This window comes from Xyrauchen texanus, chromosome 27, assembly GCF_025860055.1.
Source record: "Xyrauchen texanus isolate HMW12.3.18 chromosome 27, RBS_HiC_50CHRs, whole genome shotgun sequence".
NCBI lineage: Eukaryota > Metazoa > Chordata > Actinopteri > Cypriniformes > Catostomidae > Xyrauchen > Xyrauchen texanus.
In genome coordinates, this window is record NC_068302.1 from 21765086 (window position 1) to 21783316 (window position 18231).

The 18231-nt window shown below is 38.5% G+C and overlaps 2 protein-coding genes across 2 annotated transcripts in view; both read right to left on the reverse strand.

Moving 5' to 3' along the window:
- ccser1 (coiled-coil serine-rich protein 1) overlaps positions 1–4869 on the reverse strand; it is a 123964-nt gene extending 119095 nt beyond the window's left edge. Inside the window, exons 1-2 of the mRNA XM_052095168.1 lie at positions 4745–4869; positions 1152–2294 (exon numbers count right to left, since the gene is read on the reverse strand). Of these exons, the coding sequence (XP_051951128.1) occupies positions 1152–2268 (1117 nt within the window). The 5' untranslated portion in view covers positions 2269–2294; positions 4745–4869. The remainder of the gene's footprint in view (positions 1–1151; positions 2295–4744) is intronic.
- Positions 4870–16409: 11540 nt separating this feature from the next.
- Positions 16410–17619, reverse strand: ocstamp (osteoclast stimulatory transmembrane protein). Its single transcript, XM_052093866.1, is given in 6 exon segments — positions 16410–16654; positions 16657–16695; positions 16761–16934; positions 16937–16993; positions 16996–17356; positions 17359–17619. Coding segments are annotated over 6 exon segments (1137 nt in total).
- Between the last annotated feature and the right edge of the window lie 612 nt (positions 17620–18231).

Consider the following 18231-nt stretch of genomic DNA (forward strand, 5'->3'; position numbering starts at 1 on the left):
TTCAACACTAAATTTGTCTTACAAAGTTAAATTACTATATTGTTTTGTATGAATGAGTGATCAGGATGGTTTTCACATCATTTTGTAGCAAAAACTCTAGGTTACAATATCCAGTTCTCAAAAGGCTTGTGGACAAATGTTTAGTATGTGTTATATGGCCTTATTTCAGAGACTTAAAATTTTAGTTTTCAAAAACCTTGCACAAACGTTATTTTCTAAAAAATACAAACCTGTACACACATATTATTGTAGTCCAGTTTGTGCTGAATACAGTGTTATCAGACTTTAGCCATTAAGCAACTGAAAAAAGCACAAATGTCAAGGCATGTCAAAACTTCTCCAGGGCCCAAAATACCCTCAGACCCCAGAGGTTTAAAGCACTGCAAATGCAAGCTATACGTTTATCTCATTAAATTGCAGCTTTTGCTGTTAAATAATTATCACTAGGACATGATGTGATTTTAATTTGTTCGCTAAATGTTTACGGAATTACATTCATCAGATTCATATGGTATAGTGACATCCCTAATGTAGTTCATGGCATCCAACAGTTTGATGAGCCTTTTGTACTGCTAAACTATTTATTAAGGTAGTGTCAGACAGAATCTACAGAATGACTCCTGAAAAATACTCTACACACACACACACCTCCTCTCAAAACAACCTGTGGATTATGCATAAAAACAGGAACATTACCCACAGCAGAGGATTTGATGTCAAACAGTGAACAAGTGGTGCTTTGATGGCTGTAGCAGCAGTGTATTAAAGGACTAAACATAAAGAACTGGAGTGACAAAACTTCTGAGAAAAACTGTTTGTGAGGAACTCTGCACAAATATAGCTTCCTATATCTGTCTACAATATCATTAATTAGCATATAAGTTTTGTTAAATTTAACATTTATTTTTCATCAGGGAGACAAAATCAAGAATCCTGATTTGAAACAAAACTGCCCCCCCCCCCCTAAAATGCACAGAATTAAGCCAGTGGTTTACTATTGCCATTCGGCTCTTCACATATTATGGTAAATCTTCAATAGAGATCTTAGTTTTATAATTATGGAACTTGTTTCTGTCTAGTGAGCTGGTACCTCTAAAAGCAGTAAATAGCCTCCATATTCACCAAGCTGTCACTGGGTTCACTGACATTACCTGTGTGCGGCTTTCTCAGGTGAATTGGCCTCGTCTCAAGTTTGCTGTGGCCAGATGGTTTTCCAGCCTGCTGTTTAAGAACAGCATACCTAGACATCCTGTCACAGGCCTCTAGATTGGAGCTGCTGTCCTCACTAAGTTCTTGAGCATGTTCATTCTCACTGGCCTCTGATTGATCAGGGTTGGGGTTCAGCTCTTTAACTGTCATCAGTGCAACCGGCTCTGTTTGGGCAGTGGTGCTCTCACACTGGGTGTTGGCTGTGTGGCTGGTATCTGGCAGTACAGGATTCTCCGTGGTGACTTGGGCTGAGTTAATGGACACCTGTGAGGTAGAAACAGCTTGGCTGACGTTTTCCAGAGGAGCAGCTGGACTGGGTGCTGGTAGCGCATCCACTTCTGAGGCGGAGTCTTCAGTGACAGGAACAAAATCTGAGGGTGTGATTGCTGTGGTACGATCCTCAGAAATCATAGGCGACTGCAGAGAACTCTCAGCCAACTCTCCAGGCCAGGAACCTGGGGTTCCAGTTTTAGGAGGCTCTTCCACATCCTCCTGACCTTTACCCTGTTCTGTGATATTGGTAGAGGTCTTAAACCGTTGATGGGCTGAGAAGGACTTGGGCAGCAACTGCTTCTTATGCCGGGAAGACTTCTTGCTGCTCACGTCATCAAGGAAACCGGAATCGTCTCCCTCGTTTGTCCGTGAGCTGATGCAGTTCATGAACACACTGCGATTAGTGGAGGCCTTCTCAAGGTCTTCTGCCTGAGACCGGTTGATCTTCTTCTTGTGTCCTCCAAATCCGAAAGAATGTCGCGTCTTTGAATTGTGGTCTCGGAAGACCACCTCACATCCCTGGCTGTGATTTTCCAGGTTGAGTTGGGTGGGATCACTGTTCCGCTTGCTGTGGAAGCTGAGGGAGGGTGTACGGAACAGGCTGCGCCGTTTGCTTGTGCTGCTGGAGCTGGAATTGGTGCTGGACGGAGAGGAAGTGTGGACGCCATTGCCGATCCCGCCGGAGGAGGGTGAGGAAGGGAGTGAGTCCTGTCTCTTGCTCACACTACGTCTGAAGATGGGAAGCCTGGAAACCAGGGTGGAGCGGCGTGTCCCTGACTCGCCCATTAAGACTGAGCACCAAAGCAGACACTCTGCAAAAAAAAAAAAAAAAAAGCATGTTCAGTGTATATTAACAAAATGACAAACAAATCCAGGAGGGCAACATTATACCATTACACACCCCACACATGTTTAGTATATACGCTGTGTATATAGTACTTGTATACACCGATCAGCCACATTAAAACCACCTGCCTAATATAGTGTAGGTAACCCTCGTGCCGCAAGCTCGGACCCATCGAGGAATGGACTCCACAAGACCTCTGAAGGTGTCCTGTGGTATCTGGCACCAAAACGTTAGCAACAGATCCATTAAGTCCTGTAAGTTGCTAGGTGGGGCTTCCATGGATTTGACTTGTTGGTCCCGCATATCCCATTGATGCTCAATCGGATTGAGATCTGGAGTATTTGGAGGCCAAATCAACACCTTGAACTTTTTGTCATGTTCCTCGAACCATTCCTGAACTATTTTTGCAGTGTGGCAGGGTGCATTATCCTGCTGAAAGAGGCCACTGCCATCAGGGAATACCGTTGCCATGAAGGGGTGTACGTGGTCTGCAACAATTTTTAGGTAGGTAGTACATGTCAAAGTAACAACCACATGAATGCCAGCACCCAAGGTTTCCCAGCAGAGCATTGCCCAGAGCATCAAACTGCCTCCACCAGACTGCCTTCTTCAAATGGTGCATCCTGCCATCATCTCTTCCCCAGGTAAACGACTCGCACACATCCGGCCATCCACATGATCTAAAAGAAAACGTGATTAATCAGACCAGGCCACCTTCCATTGCTCCACTGTCCAGTTCTGACGTCCACGTGCCCATTGTAGGTGTTTTTGGCAGTGGCCAGGGGTCAGCATGGGCAAGCTGCGATGCACTGTGTTCTTACACCTTTCAATCATGGCCAGCATTAAGTTTCAGCAATTTGCGCTACAGTAGCTCTTCTGTGGGATCAGACCAGAAGTGCTAGCCTTCGCTCCCAACATGCATCAATGTGCCTTGGGAGCCCATGACCCCATCGCTGGTTCAATGGTTGTCCATCCTTGGACCAATTTTGGTAGGTACTAACCTGCATGAATGAGAACACCCCACAAGACCTGCTATTTTGAAGATGCTCTGACCCAGTCGTCTAGCCACAACAATTTGGCCCTTGTCAAAGTCACTCAGATACTTACGCTTGCCCATTTTTCTTGCTTCCAATATATGAAATTCAAGAACTGACTGTTCACTTGGTACCTAATATATCCAACCCCTTGACAGGTGCCATTGTAATGAGATGATAAATGTTATTCACTTCACCTGTCAGTGGTTTTAATGTTGTGACTTATCAGTGTATTATATTGTAGTCTTGTATACCACGTACTGTATTTTTATTAAATGTTTTACACATTATGTGTGTACATTGTATGTTGCATTTTGTATGTATATATTCTGTTTTATTGTGTGTATATAGTTTAGGTAACTTTGGTGTTCATGGAGCAAACCAAGTCACCATGACCAAGTTAAATTCCTTGAAATGCAATTTATTTTGCCAATTAATATTAATTCTGATCCAGTTTCTGATTCTGACAATTAATTACAGCACATTATGCACACTGTGCTGATATACTGCCAATATAGTTTCATAATGAAATCACATCGTACCAGAAAACGAAATATGAAGGTGTTCTCACTGACACAGAGGCAAAACACGCACACACCTCAATAATAATAACAATGTGACAGTTGAAGATACACCCTTGTCGCACATAACTTTCCTTACTTGATATGACACGTTTTAATTGGTTGTGGCAAAGAGTACACTTAATTGAACTTTAATTACTTCTATTTTTGCCCAGGGATATTTTTAACAATAAAGTAATTCTATTACACAACACACCAATTCTTTCAACTTTTAAGCATGTTAAATAAACAAACTATGCCAAAACCTAAATGTATCTGGTTTTGTGGTAAACAGGTGTACCGCAATGGACATTTTAGAGGTGTTTTAAGCTAGTCAGGCAAATAGAAACCAAAGTGATTTCACTGGCATTAAATCTGGGGGGGTGTGCCAATTAAGCATGAACACCACTACAGTAAGACACTATCCAGTGCCATCATCGGGGAATCGAAGCGAAAAGGACAAACAGAACGCAGAACATTAGGCTATACAGTGTTTTCAAGAGAAAACAACACACTGTCTGTATATCAAAATGTTGTGAGCTGCCTCGCTAAACGGTATTTTGGGGCATTGCAGGCGCGCGCATTATTTTTGGGCATCGTAACGCTCCTATGATGCTAAAAATGCTGCCTAGGTATGCATCGCTTTATGTTCGAGACACCGCCACTGTAAAACACATCTATTATCCTATGTGACCCTCATATAATCCGCATCGCTGCTCTGACAGGAAACGGCGTCAGTAAACACAGAATTGACAGTGAAAGCAGTGACAGACAGCCGCCTGCAGCACGCGCGCTGCCAGCAATACATAAACATTACCTACCGAAATCTCCGATCACAACCCGCTGCTATTCCGTTCACTGTAAGCTTGAACGTGAAGCCAGAATGATCATAACATCACACCAGACGAGTTTCGCAATAAAGCGTTAAGTTCTCATGTCAGTTTCCTGGATGGTTCGCGCAAATCCACCTCAAGTGACGTGGAATGTGCTCCCGGTTCTCTTCCGCGTTTCCGCCTCTTCTGCGTTTCTACGTGTGACGCAAGGCACCTGCGTGAGCGTCACTCAAAGACCGCAGCCAGGTGCAGTGGCTCTGGCATTGACACAGGTGAGGCGACTGGTGTTTACGGATGCTTTTATGTTTTTGTCATTACTGATACATGTAATACTAGCGGGAAATTGCCCATTAGTGCGGTTTGTTATATCATTTTTTTTTTTTTTAATTATTATTATTATTATTATTATTATTATTATTATTATTATTATTATATGAGGCGAATCAAATGCGCACAATGAACAAATCTGTAATGTGAAAAGTGAACTTTTTTTTCTTTTTTTTGTCAGGTGATATCTCGGTAAAACCAAGTCAATGGGCTGGCTTTAAATAATGAAAATGGTCTACTCTTAATAGATGTAGGCCTACTATAAGTCAATGAGCTCAATATCTAATTCACTAACTGAGTGTGCCTCAGCAATGCAGAAGTGAATTCATTCACTCTTTTTAAACGTCACGTTTTACAGCGTATGGCAACAACAACTCGTTTTGAATCCATAACATGACTCACCGTGCTAAATAATTCCATTCACATCATCCTGTAATTCTTTTACATTCCACGTGATGTCCCTGTTGCCTTAGCCTTCAATTTAGCTGTTTGGAGCGTTTTTGGAAAGGTAGCCTACTTTCAATAGAGTCTCAGAAGCTGTTAATGTTTGTGATATTTGACGCTTCACTGGTGGTTAAGGTCACATAGTCATTGTTCATATCAAAGGAACTATACTCATTTGTTTGTTCTGTGTATAATTTAGGCCAGCCTGTGCACATTAATGTGTGTGAATGTCTGTGTGTAATGTGCACAGGTGAGTGGATGTATTTGCATGCACGTGAATGCTTGTGAGTGTCACATATACTGTATAACATTTTACTGCACCCTCGTGGCATGATTGTAGATATTTTATCATATTATTTAACATTTGTCCCAGCCCAGACTAATACGGTTTTGAGTTATATTACACTAAGGAATTAGCCCATTTTTATTTTAAATTCTGTAGATAATTTCAAGGGTGTAAACAATGACAAAGGAAATAGAAATCGCATGTCTGGCCCTTAAGCATTTCTGTAGCTGCAACCCAGAACTGTAAAGTAAAATCTCTAGCAAATCCTTTTATAATACATTTATATTTTACATATACATTTAGCAGACGCTTTTATCCAAAGCGACTTACAGTGCACTTATTACAGGGACAATCCCCCCGGAGCAACCTGGAGTTAAGTGCCTTGCTCAAGGACACAATGGTGGTGGCTGTGGGGATCAAACAGGCAACATTCTGATTAACAGTTATGTGCTTTGGCCCACTACGCCACCACTTTTAGAGTCTCGCTAAAACAGAACAAATGAGATATTTACATAAACTAAAAATAAACAATGAGGTGTCATTAGCAGATCCTTTATATAAAATACACATTTTCTCAAAGAACATCAAACGATTACCTGAAGTGACTTATCCAGATGCATTGTTGATACTGATCACGTCATACAATGCTCACAGTTATTTCCTCAGCGGGGAGATCTGGAATATTGGATTGCTCCTGTTAAAAACAATGAAGCCATTTAATAAAACAATTAAACCGTTTAATAAGGCTGTCTACGTAGTGGGGCCTGGGTAGCTCAGCGAGTAAAGATGCTGACTAGTTCAATTCCAGGGTGTGCTGAGTGACTCCAGCCAGGTATCCAAAGCAACCAAATTGGTCCGGTTTCTAGGGAGGGTAGAGTCACATGGGGTAACCTCGTGGTCGCTATAATGTGGTTCTCGCTCCCAGTAGGGCGAGTGGTGAGTTGTGCGTGAATGCCGCAGAGAATAATCTGAAGCCTCCACACATGCTATGTCTCCGCGGTTAAGTGCTCAACAAGCCACATGATAAGGTGTGTGGATTGACGGTCTTAGATGCGGAGGAAACTGAGATTCGTTCTCTGTCACCCGAATTGAGGCGAGTCACTACACCACCACGAGGACTTGGAGCACATTGGGAATTATGCATTCCAAATTGGGGAGAAAAAAATAAATAAAGCTGTCTACGTGACATGCAGACAAGTTAAGGATATATTTTTTTAATGAAAAAAAAAACATCTGGATAACAGGGTCTGCTAAATTACTAAATATAAAAGTAACACTGTGACTTATTCATTATAATGGGAGCGATAGTCACTTTTAGAGCTCTGCCTCTCTTTTGTTCACCTACCAGAGATAAGATGTGTAGTTGTTATTATTGCACTTATCAATCCAGCTGTCTCGCTTCACTGAAGCGGGTCATGTATTTGCATTGCATTTGCTTTTTCGGAGATCTAAACACTTTAATTTCCATTAGTTCCAGGCATCCAGGGAGCATCCAGCCACCAAACAACAATAATGGCATTTTATGACAATTGTGTTAACGTTAATCGTGTTAAAGTCACTATGAATGAAGCGCCTCCCGTTGTTGATTTGAATGAGGGTGCGTTCAATTCAGGAGTGATGATCCCTATACCCCATCCCCTTCAAGACTTTACCATCCACTTTTAGAGCTTTGAAAGGCTAAAAGGTGTGAGGCTCAAAACTAAGGGTCATTTAGAACTCTCTTTTTAAGTCATTTTTATTAGAAATGCAGTTTGAAGCAATCTTACAGCAGGAATATCATGATTCTTCTCTCTTCAAAGTGCCCTACAGAGGGTGAGTTATCTCATTTGGAATGCAGTCCGAGTTCAACAACTAGCAGGAAATGTTTAAGGAACAAAAAGAGGACAAGTTTAATGTACAAGTAATATGTAATATAGACAATGTAAATTGGGGATTAATAATTGAAGTGTCCAAAATGCTGGTCATATGAATAAATGTGGTATATGAACATCTAGAAAAGTATATGATAGTAATAATAATAATAAAAAGTTTTGTGATGAGTTCAAAGTTATTGAATTAATAATGTTTTTTATTTTATTACATTTTTTTATAATCTGATTGTATCACTACCTGTTGAACCCAAACTGAATAAACTCAAGAGCTGAGATTTAGAGAAAGCTTGTGTGTGTCTGGGGCATATTATACAAGCTCTCCCCTCTCAATTTAGAGTATTTCAATGCTTTGTCATCATGTGAAACCCTCATGCAGTTGCAATAATCCTCTTGTTTTGTATGTACTGCATTTCTAACATACGAGTCAAATGTACCTAAACACAATTTTTACAGAATTTAGAAGAAGTAGATATGTCATTTATAATTAGCCATGAAAACTGGGGTTAGTACAAGCTCTCAGAAGCAATCAAATCTGAGAAACCATCAGCACATATTCTCAATTATTTTTATCAGAAAAAAAACAGTGCTGATGTCACTTTGGTCAGGTTCAATTTATTCAACATCATCAGATAAAAGCCATTCCAAATATAACATTCTAGGTATAACAGTTAATTTTAATCAAAGAGTCTACAGTTTGTGACTGTAGCAACATGAAAGAAATATCAGTGGTTAAATTAGTTCTAATGTTTTGTAAGACATGTTTGTGACAAGCAAAATGTAGGCTAACTTAAACATAATTTGAAAATCTCTGTCCATTATTTGTTTCTGCACTGCAGAGACAGCAGATTTGTTATTCATTTTGTGTTGTGTATATTCACTTTGCCTGTGTGTGTGTAATGTTCAGCTTTGGCTCAATTAAACTCCAGTCCTCCTCCTCCTCCTCATCATCATCATAATCACCATCTTTTATGGAGTATTATTTTTGTTCTACTTTGCCTTTGATGTTCTTGTTTTTAGTCTGCACTGGTCTTCTTCTATTATCATCCATTATACTTGTGATACCTGACCTCACTGACTTTTCTCTTAAACATTTTAATGCTAATAATTACCTTTGCAAGAACTGTTTTCATTTATTTATTTATTTTTATTTTTATTTTTTTTAATAATGCTTGCTGTTTTCATCCCTGAAAATGATTCTAAAAGTATATTAGCACTGTTTGGATAAAGGCATGGTGAGGCTGTTTATTTTAAGAGGTAGTCATAATGAGACCGGTGATAATGATGCTTGCAGCATTATAAGTTTGCTGTGGCAGAGGCAGTCAACATTAGGGTTCGAGAAATTTACTATTTTAACTTTTAACAAAATATTTATTCTTGTATGTTTAGTTAGTGTTAGTAGGAACTATTTCTGCTTGATCTAAACCAAAAAAAATGACTTGTTGTTTTGATCTAATTTGCTTAGTTGATTTAGTAAGATTAAATAACATTTTTGACTTAAAACCAAGTAATAACATTTTGAAATAAAACCAGTTAATTTAGATAATAGTTCATTTAGAAGCACATTTGAGGTTACGTTATAAACGTATATCCTAATTTTTTTTTTTTAAAGTTAAAAGATTAATCAGAAGTTAAAGACTCATCGAGATCATTTTATTTCATAAAAACATTGAGTAAATCTTCCTTCTGATCTCAGGTTGTGTACACCTCTCCACGCTGCAGCTCCTGAACCTTTTACTCTTTCTTATATTCTGAGGCTTGTGTTTGATCCGTGTCTTAGATTGCTGTGCTTTAAGACCCTTTTATTTCCTTTCCATTAGTGTCGTGTTCACAGCAGCCATTCTCACTAGACCAAGGATGGTGATGCATGTCACAAACATGGTCTCTTAATGGACTGTTGCCTGTTAGGTAAAAGCAAAAAGCTGTTTTCACCCTCTTAAACACGGAGCTCTTTTTATCATTAACTTGTGGTCAGAAGACTCAGATCATATGGCCATTTTACTACAATACAAATAAACAAGAATAAAGACAAATATCAATTAATATCAATTATTAAAAGCAAGCAAATAAATGTCACAATAGTTGGAAGACAGACTGTCATGTTGACAGATAAGCTGAAAACTATTTTTGGACTTGTGTTACAGCTGATCACCAGATTTGATCTGAAGTGTAATACTGTAGGTTATTTATGTTACTGATTGATTTGATCTTAAAGAAAGAGTCAAGAAACCAAAAATCAATTATTAAATACATCAATATTTAACACATTTATTTCTGTACCTTGAGGGTTGAATACTTTTGTTAAGAATTGTAAGTCCTTTATGATTCAGTGTGTATTTGAAAATGTACCCAGCCAATTGAAGAAGTTCAAGCGGTTGGATTTTTCAAAAGGCATTGAAAGTTTAAGTCCGTAAGGAAAGAATGTCCTGCCGTAATGTGGAGATACTGACAGCTGTACAATGCCCTAAAGTAATTGAACTGACAAAATCAGGCTCTGCTGTCTGTTATAGAGGTCTCACAAACATTTCTAAATAAATGCAGTTCACATTATAAAGATTACACTTAAGTGAAAGTATGGATACTAAGTGAAAATTGTACTCAATTACAGTATTTAGCCAAAACATACTTGAGTGAAAGTAAATAAATATTCACATTAAATTCTATTTAAGTATTAAAAGTAACTTTTTCCTTGCTAGAGTAAAATCAAGAGAGGATGATGTTAAATAAGATTGGTTTGAAAGTCGCCTTTTTATTGTCTCCGACGACTACCATATTTCTCCCCCAGTGGCATTCACAACCTGGTCAAAGGATCTTATTACAATAACTACATTGCAAAATTTTTTTTTATGTAACACAGCAATTTCCTGGTGGAATGAACACTAGAGGGGCTAAAGCAATATTGACTTTATCCCCTTCATGAGTAATCACGAGTAAAACAGCAGATTATCAGTTCATAATCACTTACTTTTTAATCTGTTCCTCGCATAATGCAATGTTATGACATATAAACAATTTTGCTATAGCGCATGACTCATTTTAACCTTTGCATTACATAACCAAATACATTTCCAAGATTGTTTAAGTGTGATCAAATTGCATGGAAGCTCAACTGATAAAGTGTTGCATATGCGATACAAAGGACCGGGTTACAAGTCCTGAAGAGTAAGTGAGTCGAAACATGAGTCCAAAGTGTCATAGAAGCACCACAAAATTATGTGGTTGCTTCAGAAATTGTTTTTCATCTCACATTTGCTTATTCTGACACTATAAGTTAGGTTTAGGTTTAAGGTTTATGGTAGAGAGGTTGATTTTGTTTATTTAAATCTCAATAGAGCATTAACCTTACAAACCTCATCTGTTCGCGAGAACATTTCACTCACTTTTACTACTTTTAGAGCCATACAGTGTAAATGTAACTTCGGAACTGCCCTGAGACGTGAAATGAACCACATATTTGTTTTTTGGCAAAAACATTGTCACGCAATGTTCGTTGCATGGGAGAAGGCACTAACAAATTGCGATGTCAGAGCACCCAGCCCCTTGAGACATAGAGAAAAATAAGCTTAAATATGAAGGCAAGTGTGGAAATAAATTAAATGTGCACATTTAATTACAAAAGTCTTCTGTGTGTGTGTATATATATATATATATATATATATATATATATATATATATATATATATATTTGCAGCGTGAATGATCATTTTTGACTTCATAAATGTCCAATCTGTAGGATTAGCAGGCGTTGTTTCTGACTCCGTGCTCATAGGTTTGAATGAATACATCACATTCAGTCGGGTGGTCACATATGGTCGAGTCGCACAAATATTTAAATGTATCCAAAGCTCAAATCAAATCCAAAATTCAGCCTCTGCAGATTGGCTTTACTGCCGTTTGTCAATCTGTCATTTGTCAGATGCAGTAAAAGGGAGGCATCAGTCCAGTAAGATGAAAGAAAATGATCTGCAAAAATGTAATGAATACTTTTCAAATTTCAATAAAATTGTATGGAGTAAATAGTACTTTTTTTCTTTGGAAATTTAATTAAGTAAAAGTACAAGTATTCCATTTTAAATTACACTCAAAAGTACAAATCCCCAAAAATAATGCTTAAGTATAATACTTAATTATTTTAACTTAATTAACTTTACACCCCTGGACACATTTATTATGTGAGTCTTAGAGAATCACAAAGAGCTTAATTGACCAAGTGTGTTCAAAGTGTGCTTCAGTTTACAGGTGCTCTGAGCACGGAGCATATATAAATTATATATTTATTAAAAAAAAAAAAATTATCACAAAAATAAACAACTAGATAGAGTAATCAGACCAAAACCTTATACTGTATAGGTATATGCCAATTGGTTAACAATTGCAACAGAATACACTGGTGGCCAAAAGTTTGAATGATGTACAGATTTTGCTCTTATTGATAGAAACTGGTACTTTTATTCACCAAAGTGGCATTCAACTGATCACAATGTATAGTCAGGACATTAATAATGTGAAAAATTACTGTTACAATTTGGAGAAAGAAAAAAAAAAAAAGACTACAAAGAGTTCTCATCAAAACAATCCTCCATTTGCAGCAATGACAGCTTTGCAGATTCTTGGCATTCTAGCTGTCAGTTTGTCCAGATACTCAGGTGACATTTCACCCCACTGTAGTCTTGTTGGGCACTTCTCACATACCTTACATCTAGCTGATCCCACAAAACCTCAATGGGATTAAGATCCATAACACTCTTTTCCAATTATCTGCTGTCCAGTGTCTGTTTGCCCACTCTAACCTTTTCTTTTTATTTTTCTGTTTTAAAAGTGTCTTTTCTTTGCAATTCTTCCCATAAGGCCTGCACCCCTTAGTCTTCTCTTTACTGTTGTACATGAAACTGGTGTTAAGTGTGTAGAATTCAATGAAGCCGTCAGCTGAGGACACGTGAGGCATCCATTTATCAAACTAAACTCCGCAAAAAAGAAAAGTCCTCTCACTTTCAACTGCTCTTATTTTCAGCAAACATAACATGTATAAATATTTGTATGAAAATAAAAAGATTCAACAACTAAGACATAAATTGAACAAGTTTCACAGACATGTGACCAACAGAACTGGAATAATGTGTCCCTGAACAAAGGCGGGGTCAAAATCAAAATTAACAGTCAGTATCTGATGTGGCCAACAGCTACATTAAGCACTGCAGTGCATCTCCTCCTCATTGACTGCACCAGATTTGTCAGTTATTGCTGTGAGATGTTACCCCACTCTTCCACCAAGGCACTTGCAAGTTACTTTCTGGGAGTAAAGGCCTAGCTCTCACCCTCTGATCCAACAGGTCTCAGATGTGCTCAATGGGATTGAGATCTGGGCTCTTCGCTGGCCATGGCAGAACACTGACATTCCTGTCTTGCAGGAAATCATGCATAGAACGAGCAGTATGTACCTGTTCCGTGGGTGTGATATTTGGATGTACAGATCCTGTGCAGGTGTTTATACACATGGTCTGTCACTGCGAGGATGACTAGCTGTCCTTTCTGTCTACCTGTAGCACTGTCCACAGTACAATGTATTGCCCTGGCCACATCTGCAGTCCTCATGCCTCCATGCAGCATGCCTGAGGCATGTTCACGCAGATGAGCAGAGACCCTGGACATCTTTCTTTTGGTGTTTTTCAGAGTCAGTAGAAAGGTCTTTTTAGTGTCCTAAGTTTGTATAACTGTGACCTTAATTGCCTACCATCTGTAAGCTGTTAAGTGTCTTAACAACCGGTCCACAGGTGCAGTTCATTAATTGTTTATGGTTCATTGAACAAGCATGGAAAACATTGTTTCAACACTTTTCTGTAAAGATCTGTACTGTTATTTGGTTTTTACCAATTATCTTTAAAATGCAGTGTCCTGAAAAATGAACGTTTCTTTTTTGCTGAGATTAGGACTCTGGTGTACTTATCCTCTTGTTTAGTTGTATCTGGGCCTTCTACATCTCTTTCTGTCCTTGTTAAGAGCCAGTTGTCCTTTGTCTTTGAAGACTGTAGTGTTCACCTTTGTATGAAATCTTGATCATTTTATAGCATTTATTCCCCAAAACAATGATTGACTGATGAATTTCTAAACAAAGCTGTTTTTTTGTGGGGGTTTTTGTGCCATTTTTGACCTAATATTGACCTTAATATTTGCCAGTCTATTGTCTGTGGCAACTCAAAAACAAAGACAATGTTAATCTTCATTTAACAAACCAAATAGCTTTCACATGTGATTGATATAATGGCAAGTGATTTTCTAGTACCAAATTAGCAATTTAGCATGATTACTCAAGGATGAGTTGTTGGCTTGATGGCTGCTCGAAATGGGGCCTGTCTAGATTTGATCAGAAAGGACTTTTTCAAATAGTGATGGTGCTGTTTTTTACATCAATAATGTCCTGATTATAGTCAAGTCAAGTCAAGTCAACTTTTATTTATAGAGCACATTTTTGCCTTGAAGACAATAATCTGAATTTTAAAATCAACCCTGAATTTCACTGGAAGCCAATGTATAGATGCTAAAACTGGGGAAATGTGATCCCTTTTTTCTTGACCTTGTTAAAAGCCTAGCTGCCGTGTTTTGAACTAGCTGTAAGTGTGAACACAGTTTTGGCAGACCAATGTACAATGAGTTGCAATAGTCTAACCTTGATGAAATAAGTGAGTGAAACACAATTTTCAAGTCTTTATGGGAAAGAAAATGTTTTATTTTAGTGATAGATCTCAGGTGGAAAAAGCTACCCTTGAGAAGAGCACTGATCTGCTTATTGAAAAGTAATGAGTCTAAAAGACACCTCACATTATCTTTTACATTCAATGACAGAGAACCTAACTGGGCAACCTGGCCAAGTAAGTAGGACATGAAGGAACCTAAAATCTGAACTTTGGTTTTGCTTTCATTTAATTGTAAGAAATTGTTTGGCAGCCAATGTTTAATATCTTTGAAGCAATTTAGGGTGTTCTCAGTTCTTGTCTACACTCACTGGGAAATACAATTGGGAATCGTAGCATAAAAGTGATAAGATATGCTGTACTTATGAAAAATAGAGATCAGAGGAAGCATATACAGTGAAAATAACAAGGGTCCTAAGATCGACCCTTGAGGGACACCACACTGTAATTGAGCTGACGTAGAAGAAAAATTAAAACTAAATTCACAGTGAATGTCCTTTCGTTTAGATGGGAGGAAAACCACTGGAGGGTCATCCCCTGGATGCCAACCATACATTCTAGGCGATTGAGGAGAATATTATGGACGATAGTGTCGAACTATACTTTGTGATTATTTGAATGCCACTTTGGTGGATTAAAGTACCAAATTCCTTCCGAAACAGAATTTGTTTTACATTATTCCAAACTTTTGGCCACCAATGTAAATATATATTTATATTTAGTAATGTATCTTTATTGCATCATTCCTAATATATTGCACAATATAAAAGACCACAATGGCTGTGCTCTTATATATTATAAGATTGGTTCACAGTGATTTGTAACACATGGCAGAAGTACAAGGGTTGTGGCCTGTGGGGTCTGTGATTGTTTTATGTCCTTTCCTCCTGATGGATCACACTGTGAAATCAACAACAGGAGGTCAAAAGTTCTGCTGCTGAAATCAGTTGTTGCTTACTAAAATTGTAATCCACTGCACCCAGGGGCCGAAACTGGAAGTTTGTTTTATGTGAAATGTCCACATCTAGTGTTAGTAGTAAATGATGTAGGACAGTTAACATTAGGCAAGTCATAAAATATTGATATATCAATTATTAATGGCACATTATTTTATTAATATATTTTGGAGGCATCAATATATTTACATTAGCCGACATTTAAATTAGAAGCCTTATTTGCATGCTTTCCAATTCACTCAGCTGGGATTCTGTTGAATGTCTGGCATAATAGCACTGGGAGACCACAAGGGGGTGATATAACATTGATTGAAGCAGGTCACAAGGCACAGGTATCACAACGTAAGATGTGATTTTAGAGCTTCTTGCACAGGATGCATACTCATAAGTTAGGAATGTTTTTGTATTTCTTCAAGAAATGAAAGTGACTTTCTTATCTTTGGATATCATGCTCTTCATTATTTATGTGACCTATATTAGCCTAGTTCATGGTTTCCATGGGATCCATGGGATCCAAACCAGTGTCTCGGAGTGAACATGATTACTTCCTGCTTTCCACGGGTCTCAGAAATTGCATGCACAATGCACGGTAGCACCACAGTAAAAGGTGAACACATTTGAATTGATGCAAAAATGTCTGAAGGGAGATGTCGCTTGCCGGTAACCCTGCAAAATAGGGTCAGTTTCAGGGTACATGAGCATTCGGAAGCAGAATGTCCAGTTCTTGTGTGATCACGTCACTCTAGATTTGTATAAGTCCTGTGGGGAGGGCAGGGGAGCACCAGTTATCCTTTTAGCAGGCCTGACTGTCATTTTCAGTTTTTATCCAATTTGGTGGACAGTTATAGAAGTGCACAAGACAGACGCTATGATGACTGAGTAGAACTGTATCAGCAGCTCCTGTGGCAGGTGGAACTTCCATAGCTGGCAAAAGAAGTTCACACTCTGGAGCCTCAAAAGGCCTTACCTTCATGTTATAGCGGATTGTAGTGACCAGGAACCTGAAAGACTCTATGATCCAGGACTGTACAGATATGTCAATGACATATAATATATAGGATGAATATAGGATGAATTTTGACATCACTTATATGATCGGTTTATTCCCCTTGTCATGCCAGAAATCTGTTTCTTGGTATCTTCATCCTTGTGTTTGGTTTCTATAAATAAACCCTGAATTTGCCTTGTTTTTTGCTTTTCTTGAATTTTCTTAATAAGAAATTAAATCCTTCTTTCTTCTTGCTGCTGGAAGAAAGAAGCTGCAACTTTCTTTCGAAGGCATTTTACATAGACCTCCAGCTTACTGGGCTGGACATGACACAGATTTAGGCTGTGTAAGATCTGTTGAAGTTAAAAAGTCTGTGTTAGCAGTCTGACAGATGTACCGCGTAGTTCCAACCTTTGACTAAAACAGAATATGGAAGAGGAAATTGTCATTCGTTGTCGTCATTTGTATCACAGTTGTCAGAAAGCTGGTGGAATTAATTACCTTGAAGTGGACAATGATTCTGACATTGGTAGATGGTATGTTGGAAATCCAAGGACCACCTGATTTCAATAAGGAGTACAAGTGGTCCAGAACTATCAGAAAGATTGTCATCAGTAGTTATCACCATCAATCACAGTGATCCATTTACTAGCTGCTTTGCTCCACAGCCCACCTGTGATGTGTTGTCAAATCTCACAGATGTCAAATATGAGCGAAGGTAGAGGATAGACTCCGTAAACAAATACAGAACAAAAGCCGCTTCAAATATTCTGCTCGTTAGCAACTTCAGATCCTGTATGTGACTTTTAACTTTACAGAAATCCTCCTGCATTCGTTTACTCCAGAAATTCAACTGTTCCTTCACTTCTGAAACACTAATATTTGTAGTGTGATCAAAATCACGCAGAATTTGCCCTAAAGTACCTTCCACACTCTTCTCTGCTCTTTTGAATACATTGTCCTTTATGGTGTTGAAGAGCTCTGTGCTGCTCCGGGGACTTTGCGAAAGCTGTTCTGATGCACATTTCACCACATGTGTTAAAGAGTTGCAATGTTGGCAGCCATGATGGGTAGAATGTAAAGCACTACAATCATCACAGATGTGGACATGATGATTTTACGGCTCTGTCTTGTGCCCAACATTGGGAAGATCAGCGTGAAGGCATATCAAAACGGATGGATGAGGAATGACAGGATGAACACCGATGTAGCATAGATAAAAGCTGCAACCCCTGCTCTCTGAGCATCATATTATAGAAAGTCTGTAAGCCAGTGGAGAAGTATGGGCAGCAGTGCCCCTGCCATGAGTAAACAGAGAGTAAATAAAGCAGTTGACCTGCACTCTGAGTCATCAGAGTAACACAACCAGAGCATCTCCATACTGCTCCTTACTGACAATCAATCACACACAAACACATCAATAGTGAAGAGATTGTAAATAAGTACACGAAAGATTTAGAGACCAGAAAATGTAAAATCCTCCATGGCTGTTTTTAAAGGCTCATTTACCTTAGCACTACCGAATTCTGCAGGCGAAGAAGTTGGCGGATATGAATTCAAAAGTAAGTATTATAAAAGTACATGTCAAGCAGCCTATTTAACACTGGTTAAATTATTTTGTTGTCCACTGTGAATATTCAGTGTGGCACTGCACACACAGAGGTTACTGTCAAACCAAGCAACTTCCTCTTGGTCAACAATGCCAATTTGTATATGAAAGTTAACCAAACTTGAATCCTTTCACATAAATAACAGCCCCTCTCGAAGAAAGGGTATAAAATAAAAAATAAAAAATGCTCAATGTGGGACACGTACACTAAATAAGCTGCTTTTGTGTGGAAACAGCTTATCACTTTATGAACTGACTGCCTGTCCTCTAATCTTCAAAATGTTTGAAGTTTACAATGAAAATGTAGC